Source organism: Microplitis mediator, chromosome 5 (genome assembly GCF_029852145.1).
Source record: "Microplitis mediator isolate UGA2020A chromosome 5, iyMicMedi2.1, whole genome shotgun sequence".
Taxonomy (NCBI): Eukaryota; Metazoa; Arthropoda; class Insecta; order Hymenoptera; family Braconidae; genus Microplitis; species Microplitis mediator.
Genome location: NC_079973.1, coordinates 14,229,841 through 14,246,640, shown reverse-complemented (window position 1 = coordinate 14,246,640; position 16,800 = coordinate 14,229,841). Strand labels below are relative to the sequence as shown.

Genomic DNA, 16,800 nt, shown 5'->3' with positions numbered 1-16,800 from the left:
TTTTTTAAATTCTGAACAATTATTGAATTGTAGTCGTAAGTGCCTGACCTTTTCCCGACCCGCTACCCTGAGTCGTATTAAATGAAAATTGTTTATCGGTGGTTATTAAATCACCTGGCGCCCAACTTACTAATATTTGAACAAGGTTGCCAATAATCGTAAGAGTATTCAGGCTTCACTCCGGGAGATCCCCGGTAGTGAATTTCCCGTTACAATATATATATATATATATATATATATATATATATATATATACATATATATATATATATATATATATATATATATATATATATATATATATATATATTGTGACGTAACATTTCCGAAGAGAGAGAGTTGGAGATGGAGTAAGTGTAAGTCTGTGTGTGAGAGAGAGATAACGTGAGTATGGATGTTGAGTTGAGTGTAGTAGATATTGAGTTGAGCATATGGAGTAGAAGTGTGTATAGTAAGTTAAGAGTGCGATAGAGTACGTGTACGGTATGTGGTATGTTTTGGAGTGTCTGTGTGGTAGAGCGTGGATTCAACAAGGAAGGTCTAGCTGTGTCGCGGATAGTGGCCAAGATAACGTGCCTCCCGACCGGTGACGACGACTAGGCCCAGGCCTAGCCTTTGGGGTTGAAGTGGTGATCACGGAGATGCGACTGAGATGTCACCACTCCTTCGTGTTGGTACCCGGAGTTAGCTGGGGTACGTGTACGTTTATTGGGGGGGATGGCAGGCTTCGTTTGCGATGCTCGAGGAAGCCGAGAATTCGCTAACTTCGGATGTCACGGGAAGGCCCATGAGTCCACGGCTTGTATGCTTGTGAAAGTAAAAATGGATGGAGAAGCGAGAATGTGAGATTGAAAGAGAAGGAGTGGAGCGAGCGAGTTAAAGTGGGAAATTATGGAGTAACAGTTGTGTGACTACCGGCAAGTAAGGAAGTTGAGACTTGGCGTCACTCGTGAATGAGTCGAGTCAGTAGTCGAGTTTAGAGTCTTGGAGTAAGCGGTAGTGAGTCGGAGAGTCTCCAAGGTGGACCTCGACCGCCACCCTAGATTTCCGTCGTTTTGGAGCCTGTAGCCCTGTATATGGTGCTCTTGGAGCCGTTCTGTCGTGTTAATTGTTGTCGCGTACTACTGCATTATTTATTATATTTCATATTATTTTATAGTTTATTTTGTAGTGCATTAAGTTTTGTGATTCGTCATTGTTGAGAGGTTCCTGATGTTGTATTCAGCTATTTATTTGCGTAATGGACCGAGAGTACTGGGCCGCTGGCCTTTTAGGCCCTTCGTGTCACTCTCGCGTCATCTTTATGGTAATTTTATTTGATTTTATTTGGTTATTTTATTTTAATATTAATTTAATTAATCGGCTTCTTTTGCATCGTAAGAAACGTGACCCTCTTTTCACAACCTAGCACACTGAGCGCACCAAGACATGCCGCTACCACCGGTCATGTCTCTCATCTCCAAAGAATATAGTTTTTAGGTTTCAATTTACGTGTACGTTTAGACCGGTTGCTGATACCGGGGAAATAAAAGTCGGCTGGCGCCTGTCAGGATCTGGAGGAGATGAGAGGGGTGATTGGTGGGCGAAGTGTAACGTAGCCCGATTTTGTTTAATTAGAGTTTTAAGTTATTGAGTAATTTTATTGAGTAAAGTTTTTTTTTGAGTAATTATTGGGTTTTATCGAGTATTAAGAAATAATTACGTTACAATATATATGTAGCGTTGCTACTAGGTGAAGCGATCGATAAATTTCGGCAGTTTACTGATGTCAGACTCGAAAGTAGACGGCGACAAATAAATAAAGTCCGAGTCATCTGACGAAGACACATTTAAATCTCAATCGTCGGGATCGTCGTCGTTCTCTTCAATAAAATTATATATGGCCGTGAATATTAAAGCACCTCAATTCAGTACGAAAAATCTGAAGTTACGGTTTGCGCAGGTCGAGGCGCAATTTTCAACGCACCAGGTGACTACCGAGCATGCCAAATTTGACTTGGTGATTCCATTGCTTGACACTTGCGTCACCCCAGAAGTCGAGCAGTTAATTCTGCAGCCTTCTGCGACCACTCCGTACAACGATCTCAAGGCGGCTCTGATAAAATGCTTTTAAAAATCGGAAGAAGTTAGAATTTCACAGTTTCTGGATGGAGAGAGATTAGGTGATCGAACTCCGTCACAGCACTTATGTTACCTCCGCGGATTAGTTCTAGGCATTGATGATATTATCATCAAAGTTCACTGGTTCTCATACTTGCAAAAAGAAATTCAAGTGTGTTTGGAAGCTTTCAGCGACGCAACGCTGGACAAGCTCGCCGAGTCAGCTGACCGTATGGTTGAGCGTATATCGCTCAAACCCCAAGTTGCCGCTGTTACAGCAAATTCATCATCGTCAACCACCAAGCACGGCGAGATTGCCGCAATGCACAGAGAAATTGCACCGCTGACGAACCAAGTGAAAAACTTGACGATGAGACGTGGTCGATCGAGATCTCGCAGTCAATCACGGTCATGTGTACCGAAGAAGTTTGACTTCTGTTGGTACGATTGCAAGCACGGTAAAAATGCCCGATCGTGCATTCCCGGCTGCAAATGGCAGGGAAACGCAAACGAGAATCAGTAGAGGCGGCTAATGATTCTCAATCGATTTCTCGCCGCCTATTTATCTGAGACTAAACTAGTCGATCTAAAACGAAAATGCCTTCGTAATGGCATCACTGGTTTATTGACACCCGGAAATACTCACACGACATCGGCGGAAACAAATATTAAAGCAGTCGATGGAAATTCTGCGGATATAGAATTATTAAGAGAATTTACCGATATTACTCGACCTGATGCTACTCAGCGTCAAACTAGAAAACATTCAACGGTTCATCATATTCGAACGTCACCTAGCCCGCCAGTTTTGTGCAAGGCAAGACGCCTGGCTCCAGATAAGCTTAAAATTGCACAAGCTGAATTCCGTAAAATGATCGAGGAAGGTATCTGCACGTCATTTAACAGCGCCTGGGCTTTACCACTTCATTTAGCGCAGAATATGTCCGGAGAATGGAGGCCGTGCGGTGATTACCGTCCACTTAACGATCGAACCCTAATCGACAAATACTCGCTGCGTTATCTTGACGACTTTGCCGCATTTTTACACCGTAAAAATATATTTTCAGTCATCGATTTTGCAAAAGCATTTTTACAAATACCCGTTGCACCAGAGGACGTGCCGAAAATGGCGATCATCACACCGTTCGGACCATTCGAGTTCCGGTTTATGACGTTTAGGCTTAGAAACACGGCTCAAACGTTTCAACGATTTATTGACGAGGTCACTCGCGACCTTGAATTCGTCTTTCCATACATTGACGATATCTTAATTGCATCAAACGACGAAAAGCAGCACATGGAGCACCTGAAAATTTTATTCGAGCGTCTTCGTGAATACGGACTGGTAATTAATGTATCGAAATGCCAGTTTGGTCTACCAGAAGTAAAATTTCTCATCCATCTCATCATTAAAGATGGAATCAAGCCGTTACCGGAAAAAGTCGAGGCTATTGTCAATTTCGAGCCTCCTAACATCGTAAAAGCTCTTCGTCGATTTCTCGGCACAGTGAATTTCTACAGAAAGTTCATCAAGAACGCTGCAGAAATTCTAGCACTGCTTAATAAAATTTTGGAAGGACCCAAAGTCAAAGGCTCTCATCCTGTTAACTGGACAACTGAACTTCAAGAGTCTTTCAAGTCAGCTAAACGAGCTCTCACGGATGCTACTTGATCGATGCTGACTGGGCAATACTCACCGACGCATCCGAAATCAGTATTGGAGCCGTATTGCAACAAAAAGGGGATAACAACTGGCATTTTTCAGTCGAAAAGTGTCCCCGTCGATTCAAAAATTGTCGACGTACGACCGCGAGTTGAATGCCATCTACGAGGCTGTAAAATACTTTCGGCATATTTTCGAAGGCCGGCATGTTACGATCTACACTCTGTGCACGTCGTGTTTACTGTTGCTCTGTCGAAGTCTGCTTATAAATCCCATCAAGTTGTTATTTAAATCTTTTGGCTGTATTTTTCTTAAACTAAAAAGTTTAGTGATTATTTGTAACTAATTATATACAGTCTGACAATTTAGTGAAATTGTGTTTGAATTAATTTAGTTTGATCCAGCGTTGTTATAGGTTTGGTCATTAATCACAAATTTATAGTCGTCTCAACTTATTATTGCTCTTCTGGTGATGTGTGCGCTATTGTAGATTAATCCAGTACTAAAATGACTGAATCAATCTGTGCATTATGCTATTCAACTATCGATAAAGTAGCGATCAGCGTATCATCCAAGTGTGAAAATAAACACATATTTCATATTGATTGCGTCGTTATTAGACTGTTACTTGATGATACGGCGGATCGTGCAGCTGCTATAAACAATCATTGTCCAATATGTTATACTGAAAATCGGATGAACCAATTGCTTGATAAGTTTGAGATCAGTATTAATAATTTAAATGAACTTAAAGATATAATAAAAGGAATTGATAATAAAGTTGATGCGTTAACGAATTCTTTCAGGTATCTTCAAAATGATAACAAACAAGCGAAAGAAGAAATTGCCTCTATTCATAAAAATGTTGCTTTAGTAAGTAGAAGCATTAATAAAATTAACATAGATGTAAGTGAAAATAAAAAATTGACCAATGAAATTGATGCAAAGCTATCTCTGCAAGACGCTCGTCTTGATACTCTTGAAGCCAAACTAACATTTAATTCCACCGAAGCATTGTCATCTGTTGACAGGGCATTAATGCTATGACTGGCCTGTCAAAGCGTGGCAAACCAATTAGTTATCACTGGGATTCCTGTAACTATTAATACTACTAATCAAAAAGATATCGTGTCGTCTGTTATTCCTAAGCTTGCTTATGCACTCGATATTGCCTTAAATCCAGATGATATTATACAGGCTCAACGCATCGGTAAAAATGTGATAAGTAATATAGCAACTACTGATGAAAGCCGAATAAGATCGCGTGCTATATTACTTGAACTTTCAACAGTGACGAAATGTAATTCATTTATTGAAAAGAAGAAACAGTTGCCTGAACTCTCATCGTCAGTTATTAATTCACAATTACCACAATGTAAAAATGGAAAATAAATATTAATCATCGGATTCCAGCAGAACTATACCAATTTCGAGAGAAAATTCGCAAGCAGTATTCGCAAGTTGATTCGAAATTGATCTGGATTGCAAATGGAGCGGTAATTATGAGAAAAAATGCAACTTCAAAACCAATGAAAATAGTGCCTACTACAGATTTATCTGAACTATAGCAAAACTTGGATTCTCACTCTTTATCAAACATCTCTGCGAATCCCTTACAATCGTCCCAAGCTAGAGTGTGAGAGTGAATCGATATAAGAATCAATATAATTTAAAATAAGTGTGAAGTTATAATTGATTCATTAAATTGTATTAGATATTATGAGGTCGATTATAAATTAACTAACTTAAACTTGATGGCCATTTTTAGTCTCATCTCAATAATTTTGTGGGTTGAGAGTCATATTGATACTTACATATGTTAATTATAATAAGTATTCAAATGCGATTTTATGTAATATTGTAAAACATTGTGATTACAAGGAGTTATACTCTATGATCGATAATAAATCTAAATTTAAATCTACACTGATCACAAGCAGCTTCAGCACGCTTACAAACAGCGCACCGAAAGAGCATCGCCTTGGCAATTTTGTTGACTCGATTTCATCGGTCAATTCACCTCCGACATTTGACATGTGTCGGGTACCGACAATAATGTCTCTGACACATTGTCACGTGTCGAAGCAGTATCTACTGCTATCACGTCGCAAAAACTTGCCAACGCTCAACAAACCGACGTTAAACTTCAGCAGTTGTTACGTCAAACAACTGCTTTGAATTTAAAGGCGATACAACTCGACAATGGGCCTGCACTGTATTGTGACACTGCATCAGGTACAGTGCGTCCATAAGTTCCAGAGCCGCTGATAAAGAAGGTGTTTAACTCACTGCACTCGCTTGCTCATCCCGGAATCAAAGGTTCGCTTAAACTTGTCTCCAAACGGTACGTCTGGCCGTTGATTAATGAAGATTACCGTGAATGGGCGAAATCTTGCATCGATTGCCAGAAAAAACAAAATTCAGAGATACGTGTCATCACCGATCGCCAGTTTTGAACCTCCAACTGAACGATTTGAGCACATTCATATCGACCTGGTGTCTTTAAAAACGTCAAGAGGCTTTAATCAATGGTTGACTATCATCGGCGGATTCACGAGGTTTCCTGAGGTTGTCCCGTTATCCAATGGAACTGCAGAGACAATAGCACATGCACTATCCAGTGCATAAAAAAAAATTATAATTGACATAATATTTTTCAAATTATTAAAATGCTTATAACTCGGAAACTATGGACTTTAGCGACTTGACTCATAGGACTATTTTTGAAGGGAATAAAATTTCCTATTAAATTTCTATCAATATTTTTAGTGTACTTTCATTAGTTTACGTTCTGCAAGCCAATAAACCTCAATTTCATAGGAAAAATGACTTTCGCAACCGACACAAGTGAAACAGCTGGAATTACAGCCAAGTAACTATGGGCACTTTTAAAGAACACCAAATGCCCTACGATTTGCGACCAAAACCGCCTTGATATCATTAAACGCAGCTGAGTATTAGAAAGTTAAAAAAAAAGTAATTTAATTTACGTGTATTTTTAATGGGAAATCTTTGAAATTGAATCGCAAGTACTTAGCATTGGAATTAAGAACTCATATTTGGTGATAATTTTTTTTTTTCGATGTAGATTGAGATTTTGCTTGAGCACTTAAAAAAAAAAACTTTTGCGGAAATGAATCACCCTAATATATATATTGTAACATGAGGAAATTCGACATCGATCCGTGGTTCAATATTATTTGAAAGAATAGTAGATCGTAATCCGATGAGCAAATTCTAGAGCCATCTATGACTAAAAATTCCGACTTTGACCGAGCAATCGACTCGACGCATTGATTGTCACGAGAGATCCGTTGGATACTTCGAACTGAACGGCCACGTTTTTTTGATCAATTCGATTCGCGACTAAAAATAACAATTTTGATTACGGAAAGAACAATTAAATCGCGAGTAATAATTATTACGTGAATAATAATACGATAATTTTGTGAACAAATCTCCGAGTTTTGTGAACAAGTGAACAAGCCGAAGCATCGGCGCGAACTGACAAGTGTACGACTGTGTTTTTTGTATTAAATAATTGAATTACGTCTCGTGTAATAATAATAGAATTAATTAATTAATTACGAGTAATGATTGTATGCCAGAGCAATTTGACGCGTTACTGAAATTCAATATTATTTTATATTTTATTTTATTTCGTTCAAGTAATTCTGAGAATTACGGATTATCCGTGTCTCATTCGCAACAGCAGTCTTGTCACCTCGCCGTGTAAGAATACTCTGACGTCACTCGTCAAGTATTTCGTTAGTACTTCTGTTTATATCGAGTCAAGCCGACAACGGCAATTTATTATTTTGTTTGTAACCGATAATTTTATTTGTGATACCGATCAAATTATTATTTTGTGTTTAATATACGACTACTTACTGTGTTTAATTCTGATCAATTATTCATCGTAACCTTAAGTGCCTGACCTTTCCCCGATCCGCCACCCTGAGCCGACATTTTTGATAATTGTTTATTTGGTGATTATTAAATCACCTGGCGCCCAGCTTAAGAATTTTTGAACAAGGTAGCCAAAAACAGTAAGTGTATTCGGACTTCACTCCGGTAGATCCCCGGTGATGAAATAGTTATTGGCGTAACTAGTAGGGTAAGTGATTCATAATGTGTCAGCGCGATGCGTTTAGCACGAGTCGCAGGTGCGCAGGCACGAGCGAAGCGAGTGCATACTGCGCACCAGAGACGAGTGCTAAACACATCGCGGGTGACGGATTATGACTTACCCTACATTTTGCGCCCATAGTTTTATTCAACTTATATGCGCTATTCACGTTTTATTAATCGCCTAAAAAGCGAAGTTTCAATAGCTGTTTAGTGACATGGTGAAAAAAAAACATTCGGCATCACAACCTTGGCTACTCAATGGGTAACAACAGGGAATTGTAATTACCCCATATTCAGTAAGAGCTTGAAAGATAGTTACGTTTATTTTCATTACGTCACAATTGCCGGGGTAGTAGACATCTTTCTTGCGTTTTGACAAATAATTTTTCACCAGTCGGTAACCGGCCATTTAGGGTTCGCATTTTAGGCATGATAAAACGTGAATAGGGCGCATGAGTTGAATAAAACCCGTTACAATATATATATATATATAGATTAGGTTTTATTTGAATATTATCGGACTGTCGTGTATTGCAATTATTATAATTCTCTGCGTAATCAATTATTGCATTAATTAGTATTTAGTGTATTTTGATATTTGTGCGATACTATGTTTATTCTTTTACTTGTCTAAGTATCGTTATTTATGAACAATACTTTTAATATTAAATCATTGTGTTGCATAATTAATATTCGTTCATATTTTAAATAAAAATAAGAGATATTAGTATTGAGACCAATACTCGGGATAACGCCCAAGGTTGTAATGACTTTCCGACATCAGAAGTGGGATCTGAATCGTCAACAGGAATTTCTGCTGAACAGCTTAGTCTTTTGTTAGAAATTCAAAATCGGAATTCTGTAAAATCAATCTCGGTCTTCAATAGTGAATATGTGTTTAGCTAAATGTTCGTTAGGAGGTAGTGCGCTCATTAGTGAATATTTAGCTGTATATTCAAGCCGTATTTTGTCAGTGTTTGCATCGAAATGAAAAATCGAGTTTCGAAGAAATCGCTGTATCAATTGTGCTCGTTTATGTTTTAAGTATAGCATGTGTGGTCATATTGCTTTAAAGTGTTCATTTCCAATTGGAAACGAGAATACCAACCCCACAATGAACGTCGTGTGAATGTTTGCACTGTGGCAGCTCCATCAGAATTTTTAAGAGAACTTGGTGAGTCGTTTTCATTTTGTTTTGATTTTTGAACAGATTGTTCATTAATTAAAAGAGAGCAATGCTGTTTGATTCTTAGGGAAAAGAGAACATAAAATAATAAATTTAAAGTGAATAGAAAATGCTATTGTAAATTGTACGATACAAATTGTATCTACTGTAACCGTCAATGGTGATATATTAGATTTTTTTCTATGTTCTATGAGATGATTATTTAATGAGTGACGTCATGATTAGTCGTGAAATTTTTTAATCAAAGATTTGACATTAACATAATTTTAGATCACTTTACGATTTTTTTTAAGAGTAAAACTATTTGTGCATTTCATAAATCGGAATTATATGATGAAATCGATTCAAATAACGTAGATACAGATGTAACCGGTAATTACAAGATAAATGAATACTTATGAATATTTACAATACGTACATTGTAAACAAAAAAAAAAAAAGTAAGATCAAAATCTCTTGAAACAAACTTGGTTTTTTTCGATTAAGAAAATTGTTACTGAATGAAGTTTTCAAATTGTTGCACCGGAGGTGTATTGGATTGAAAATTTTAATAGCATCATTTATTGTGCTGGATTTTGCTTTACTTTTTTTTTTTTCAAATATTTATTTCTCAAGATCCCTGTTCATTATCTCAGGTATGAGATTAAGTCCGGTGAAGTTCGACCAAACCTTTGTAACATGTTAGCACTAACAGAGCTACCTGCATCCCAGCGTCTCCCTCAACTGAGACAATTCACAGACCTTTAATCTCATTTCCGTAAATTTATACCTGAATTCTTACAAATATTGATATCCTTTATATTACATTGATTTATGATATTTAATTTGAAGTTTCTAATAGAATTGCACACATACGCTAGTTCCGATGATTATGATGCATTTCTTATGCAAAGTTTAACGGATCCAAATCGAGTTGTCGAGCATTATAGTAAAGCAACTAGTAAAGCCGAGTTAAAGTATCAATCATACGAATTTGGGACATAATTGGTATTTATTTCTGTTAAATTCTTTCATAACTATTTATACGGTTGTAAATTCACGATAATAACTGACTACAACTGATCGAAAGTATCTCATAGTAAAGTTGAGTTAACCCTAAGAGTTCCTCGTGGTAAAATACTTTGCTTACCGATCGTACCACGTGTCTTCAGGTGGTCAGTGATTAGTCATGTGCATGTGAGTCAGTTATGCACTTGGGATGGGAGAAAACACTTGATAAAGTTTGCAAGTACTACTGGTTTGAAGGAATTACGAAATATGTTCGTAAATTCATAGACAACTCTTTTGCTTGCAAACTTTTTAAGTTGAGCTCAGGTAAAACTCAAGACGAGCTACATCCCATACCCAAGACCAGCATACCTTGGCATACTGTGCATATAAACATAGCAGGTAAATTAAGTAGCAAAAATAATTCGAAAGAATATGTTATTTTTATGATAGATATCTTCACTAAATTTGTCTTGTTACACTAAACACACAAAAAAAAAAAAAAAAAAAAAAATGAACTACATAAATTGAGAAACGACAGGTATTACATTGATGGAGTGATCAGCAAATGCTTTCATTCTGAATAGTGATTCCTTAATTTATAATTGAAGCGTGAATAACTATAGGATGAAGATTGAAGTTTGTTGTCTATGCGGGAGATATTGATATTTGAATTTAAAAAAAAAAAAATAATAATAATAATGATAATAATGACGATGATAATAATCGTAACTTGAACATAGAGAAAAATTTATGACACGTACTATAAAATTTATTATTTGGAATGTTGGAGTTCCCTATGCTGACACCCGGGTTCCGTGATATAATTTTAAACACTAATTTTTAAAGTTTATTTTTCCGGGCATACTGGAAAAGTAGATACAGCAAATACTATCAGACCCTTGAATCGCGCTGTATTCTCGTTTGGTCCATTCGCTCGTGTAATAGCAGACCACGTAGATGTTTTAGAGGCAACGAGTTCAGAGATTTTTGTACCTCTCAAAATATCTAATTACATTTACTAGTAAGGAGTGCCAATAGGGCCAATGGTCAGGTTTATCGAGTAACGAGTACTCTTAAAAATATGTTTATAACAGTTGGAAGAAAACGAACACACACGGCAGGCGGTCATACTTGAGGTTTAATTAGCGATGAACTGAATTACTAATCGCGTTACAAAGGCTAGTTCACTGCAATTGTCAATTGGTAAAGTAGCACGGTTGTTTTGGGTTAATTGTTGATGATAAAAAAAAAAAAAAATTGAAGTCTCTGATATAAGACAGAATGGGATTGAAAATATAAAAAAAAAAAGAATGCTAGATATAATAAGTATAGATTTGAAATTAATAAAACAAAGATAGTTCGATTCAAGTTCAGTTATTTTGTTTTAATTAAGAATAAAGAAAGACATTAAATTTAGCTTGGTCCAAAGTTCAGGGATCCATTCGTGGTCACAGAAGTTCTCTATAACAATCGATAAACTTTAAATCTTTAAGCTGTAACAGAACTTATAAGAATAGTCATGAGAACTTAGGAAAATGCCGAAGAGTCATATTCCTAGCGGGTTGGATGTTTCAGATGGGAGTGTTGATGCAAGAGACTCTGTGGCAGAGTCTTGAGCCACCAGGGGAAAGATCAAGCACTAATGACAGAAAAAAGATCGCACCACTTGCACCAGAATGTAGGTCGTAACTGCAAACCGGGAGTGGTTTGATCAGGGGGCGATGGGCATCTGGTGAAGTGGCGGGGGTCTGAAGTTTTTGAGAAGTTGCACCATACGTATCATACTGTGGCAGTTGATAGTATGGCGGGGGCTTAGATAAAAGATTGCATAGTTGAGGCTGTGGCAATATTGGACAGAAAAAGATCGCACTACTTGCACCAGGTTGTAGGTCGTAACTGCAAACCGGGAGTGGTTTGATCAGGGGGCGATGGGCAACTGGTGAAGTGGCGGGGGTCTGAAGTTTCTGGAAGTCGCACCATACGTATCATACAGTGGCTGTTAATAGTATGGCGGGGGCTTGGATTAAAGATTGCATAGTTGTGGCTATGGCAATATTGGACAGAAAAGGATCGCACTACTTGCACCAGGTTGTAGGTCGTAACTGCAAACCGGGAGTGGTTTGATCAGGGGGCGATGGGCAACTGGTGAAGTGGCGGGGGTCTGAAGTTTCTGGAAGTCGCACTACACGTATCATACTGTGGCAGTTGATAGTGTGGCGGGGGCTTGGACAAAAGTGTACCTAGTTATGGCAACTAAGGTAGTATCGGACTGCACGTGGCATGCAGGGGTCATTGAGTGTGAGGATCTATGGTGGACGAAAATACGAACATAGTGAAATGACTGCTGAAGGGAATTATGAAAGGCATACTTAAGAGATCATATAGTAAAATTAAATATAATGTTAATGAAATACTACTGAAAGCTTTTAATACTACTTTGGATTTCTGAACTGGATAATGAAATAGAAAATTTGTAAATTATGTTTTGTTGTAAATAGTAGTAAATACAAAAAAAAATGTTTCAATGTAAATAGTAGTAAACACAAGGAATTTATGTGTGGTTTAAAATAAACGTTTTAGATTCACTCGAGGACGCGTGATCGTCAGGATGGCCGTGTCGGAGATGAAAGAATAAAACGGGGTTTTCCAATAGGACGGGAAATTTCCAACAGTCGAGACTAGTTTTTATAGTAACAATTAAATAATAAAATTTAAGTTCTAGTTGTTTACAACTTAAGCAGATTATGTTTATTACGGGAGGCTTAGGCTCGCTGTGAGATCTGTTCACCAAACGTAGCCACGGTCACAGGATGGGTATAGTAAGACACAGAGGACAAGATAGTAAGATAATATGAGACGGTTGTCCTTCTTTGAATATTTTGACAAAAAGGTTTTTAACAAAAAGTACAGAGTTTGGTACTAGTTGAGTCAGTTAGTTCTGATTGAGCATTCGTTGTGCGAGTACAAGTTTTCCTGTCGACCGTGGATTCGTTCTCGAGCCTAGTTTACCGTAGTATTTGTAAATTATTCGATTAGGTTTTATTTGAATATTATCGGACTGTCGTGTATTGCAATTATTATAATTCTCTGCGTAATCAATTATTGCATTAATTAGTATTTAGTGTATTTTGATATCTGTGCGATACTATGTTTATTCTTTTACTTGTCTAAGTATCGTTATTTATGAACAATACTTTTAATATTAAATCATTGTGTTGCATAATTAATATTCGTTCATATTTTAAATAAAAATAAGAGATATTAGTATTGAGACCAATACTCGGGATAACGCCCAAGGTTGTAATGACTTTCCGACATATATATATTAGGGTGCGTCATTTCGGAGCAACATTTTTTTTTTTCAGTGCATGTGGAAAAAATCATAGTTTAACACAAAAAAAAAAAATTTCGCGCAAGAAAAAAAATTCTATGTCGAATACAGACCTAGCTCATTAAAAAATTCGATTTTCCCATTTAAATAACACGGGAAAAATTTTTTTTTTAGCTTTAAGTATTGTTAACTCATTAAACAAATCAATAGATCGGCTAGACTAATACATATTTTTGTAGGAAATTGAACGCTCTACAAAAAAGGTCGCTTATCATTTTTCGATAAATCCATATGTTCAAAAGTTGATGGAGCTCGAAGTAAAATTGGAGATCTTTTCACTTTTCCAGCGAAACTATCAGACTTATCACAAAATGTTGCAGGATCTTCTTTGTTGACAATTCTATTCTCTACAAATTTTTATCACTAAAGTTTTTTCAAATTCCGCATTATTTTCTAGTTATTTTTATTTTAATTTTAAGCTCTTAAAAAAGTGGTTCTGATTGATTTCAAGAGCTTGACATTAAAATAAAAATAACTAGCAAACAATGCGGAATTCGAAAAAACTTTATGAGAAAAACTTCTAGGGAATAAAATTGTCTACAAAAAAGGTCCAATGATATTTTGTAATAAGTCTGATAGTTTCGCCCGAAAAGTAAGAAAATCTCAAAATTTAATATGAATCCGACTTCAACCTCAAATAACTTTTGAACAAATAGATTCCTCAAAAAATGATAAGAATCTTTTTTTGTAGAGCATTCAATTCCCTACAAAAATATGCCTGCCAATTATTCCTATGACGCATCGTTAGCTACTTATAAAAATCAGAAGACGTAAAAAAAAATTTTCCCATGTTATTCTTATGGGAAATAGAAAAGTGCAATGCGGACAATGTTAATATTAATATTAAGAGCTCTAATTTTCACAGGCGTCTTTTTTTATCTAAACAAAACTTTTGAACCTGTTTGGAAGAAAAAAAAAATTGTTTTTGTTTTTTGAATCACCCTAATATATATGTAGCGACGACTCTTTAGGATTAGATTGAAACAATCACTACCTAAGTCGCTACATACCAAAGAGTGCAAGGCTGTTTTTGTGTATGAATGAGAAAGGATTTTGTACAGGTGATAATATTTACAATTGAATGATTTATGTACACATGAGTAAATGTGAAGAGAAGAGGTAGAAAAAGGTATTTCTGGGGTGAGAGGCGTTTCGTCTAAGTATACGATAGCGGAGACTCCTCAGTTAGGTGTGTCTATCGTATACCCCACCTAAGACGCCGAGTTGGAAGTTACATGTTGGAAATGTTATATATTGAAATAGGTGTAGGGACGAGATACTGCGAGTGGCGAGTTATACAGTGCCATCTCGCAGAGTGAAGCTGAACCACCACATTTATTTATATATATATATATATATATATATATATATGTATGTTAAAATTTTTTTTCATGTAACTCATGGCGAAGAATACTCCGCTAACTGGCTAAAGTCAACCTCATAAAATTTTATATGAAAAAATAATCTTTTCTGATTGGCCAAACAAGTCGTTTAATATATATATTAAAACACTGATTTGTATAATACACTACTAACCGTCAGTGAAATGTGCGGAGTATACTCCTACTCAATAATTCAAGCCAATAACTAGTCTATCTTTCTCTCTTGTGACGTCACTTTGAATTTAGCTACCTTATTAACAGTTAGAATTCTATTTATTTTATATCGTAACATTCTATAAAATTACATAAAATATTACAGAATTTCATAAAATGTTCTTTAAACTTTATGAAACTTTATAAAATTTTTTAAAAAGATTTTTTCCTGGGATATACTTGATACCTGAATTTTGATAAATTATCCGCTTGCTTAAATAAAGTTTTATTCAAATGCTGTAAATTGACGTATGTATTGACTAAGAGAATAATATTGAAAATATCATAACCAGCTATTTCGATAGCTGCCGCTATTGCACTAATGTACTGAAGACTAAAGGTCATTATATACTTTGATAAAGTATCAACATTCCATGGAAATAATCCCGGATAAGGTAAATGTCTATTGAAACTTGAATTTAACATTTTTTCGCTATGAATATCATTATATAAATCATACAGAATCGGATTTAAACACCACTGCGTAACTCCGTAAATTGTAAAAAAAAGCCATATATATGAAAATTTCATCATATTTTGTTTATATTTTAGCATTTTCATATTATATCGATGAATTTCTATAATTACAAATAATTAATGCATTGATTTCATATTTTAAATAGTAATATTATTCAATACTTTGTTACCTTTTTCATTTTCAATATAATTCAAACAAAGTCTATGACAGCGTTTCATTTTAACTAGTAAATTCTCAATATCATTTAATTTCATCAATCCAAAACACCATTTGAGCATACCAATGAAAACAAATTGGATTTATATGTGCAGCAAAACTCGGTAAATCATAACTGTTTTTTATATCAATAGTTTCCGAAATAATAAGTAGTATACTTAATGTTAATATGCTTACATTTAAAAAAATGTCAAATAATTTTTGACCGACTGAAGTCGCATTGTTTTTCCAAAATTTAATATGTGTAAAAAAATTATGAAGACTATCTACAAAATTTTCAAAATCTAAAAAATCATTGTTTCCGTACATTTTTTTTTCTAAAAAAAGTCACACTTATTAATCTGTATCTTGATAAAATCTTTTATTTATTTCATTGAAATATCTTGCATGTATTTGCACTTACTTTATTTTTATTATAGATTAGAACTAAAACTCACGTACTTGCGTATCTGTTACATCATAAGTGCTTACGATATTAAATTTTTTATTCAATCGTCATGATTTAATAATTTCAAAATTAATAAACAAAATTTTTAAGTCTTATGCCTTTTATCTAAATTTCGTTATAAAATTATATTAAAAAGCCCACATACTTTTCAGAATATTTGTAAATATATATCACAAACAATACACTGGTTCAGTGAAGAAGAGTGATTTTTAAAAGCTCATAATTAAATATATTTTTCAATTTATTATTTTTTTATACAAGCTTTCGTTTCAACAGTTAAACGTACACTGGCATATTGTAACATGTTAAACGATCACTGACCCTACAAAAACGAACAGAATCCTTCTTATTTGCTGGTTGTTTGATCAAAATTTCTCTTTGATGTCATAATAACATATACCAGCTACAATTAACACCCAACTGGTCGATTGAACACTTATCATTTCATAATGGAGTCATAAAAGCTATTCCAAGTAATTTACCTCGGTACTTCCTTATGCTAATGACACAGTAGTTTGTTGTAATTAAAAGAGACACTTTACGACAAAATTTCTCGTACTTAACTGCTTTATTATTTTAATTGCCATATAGAGCTGTTTCAA

The 16,800-nt window shown here is 35.4% G+C and overlaps 1 protein-coding gene across 1 annotated transcript in view; it reads right to left on the bottom strand.

Annotated features, from left to right (window-relative positions):
• Window positions 1-16,062, bottom strand: part of LOC130668622 (putative odorant receptor 69a) — a 93,365-nt gene extending 77,303 nt beyond the window's left edge. The window contains exons 1-3 of the mRNA XM_057470987.1: window positions 15,928-16,062; window positions 15,704-15,865; window positions 15,244-15,634 (exon numbers count right to left, since the gene is read on the bottom strand). Of these exons, the coding sequence (XP_057326970.1) occupies window positions 15,244-15,634; window positions 15,704-15,812 (500 nt within the window). The 5' untranslated portion in view covers window positions 15,813-15,865; window positions 15,928-16,062. The remainder of the gene's footprint in view (window positions 1-15,243; window positions 15,635-15,703; window positions 15,866-15,927) is intronic.
• Between the last annotated feature and the right edge of the window lie 738 nt (window positions 16,063-16,800).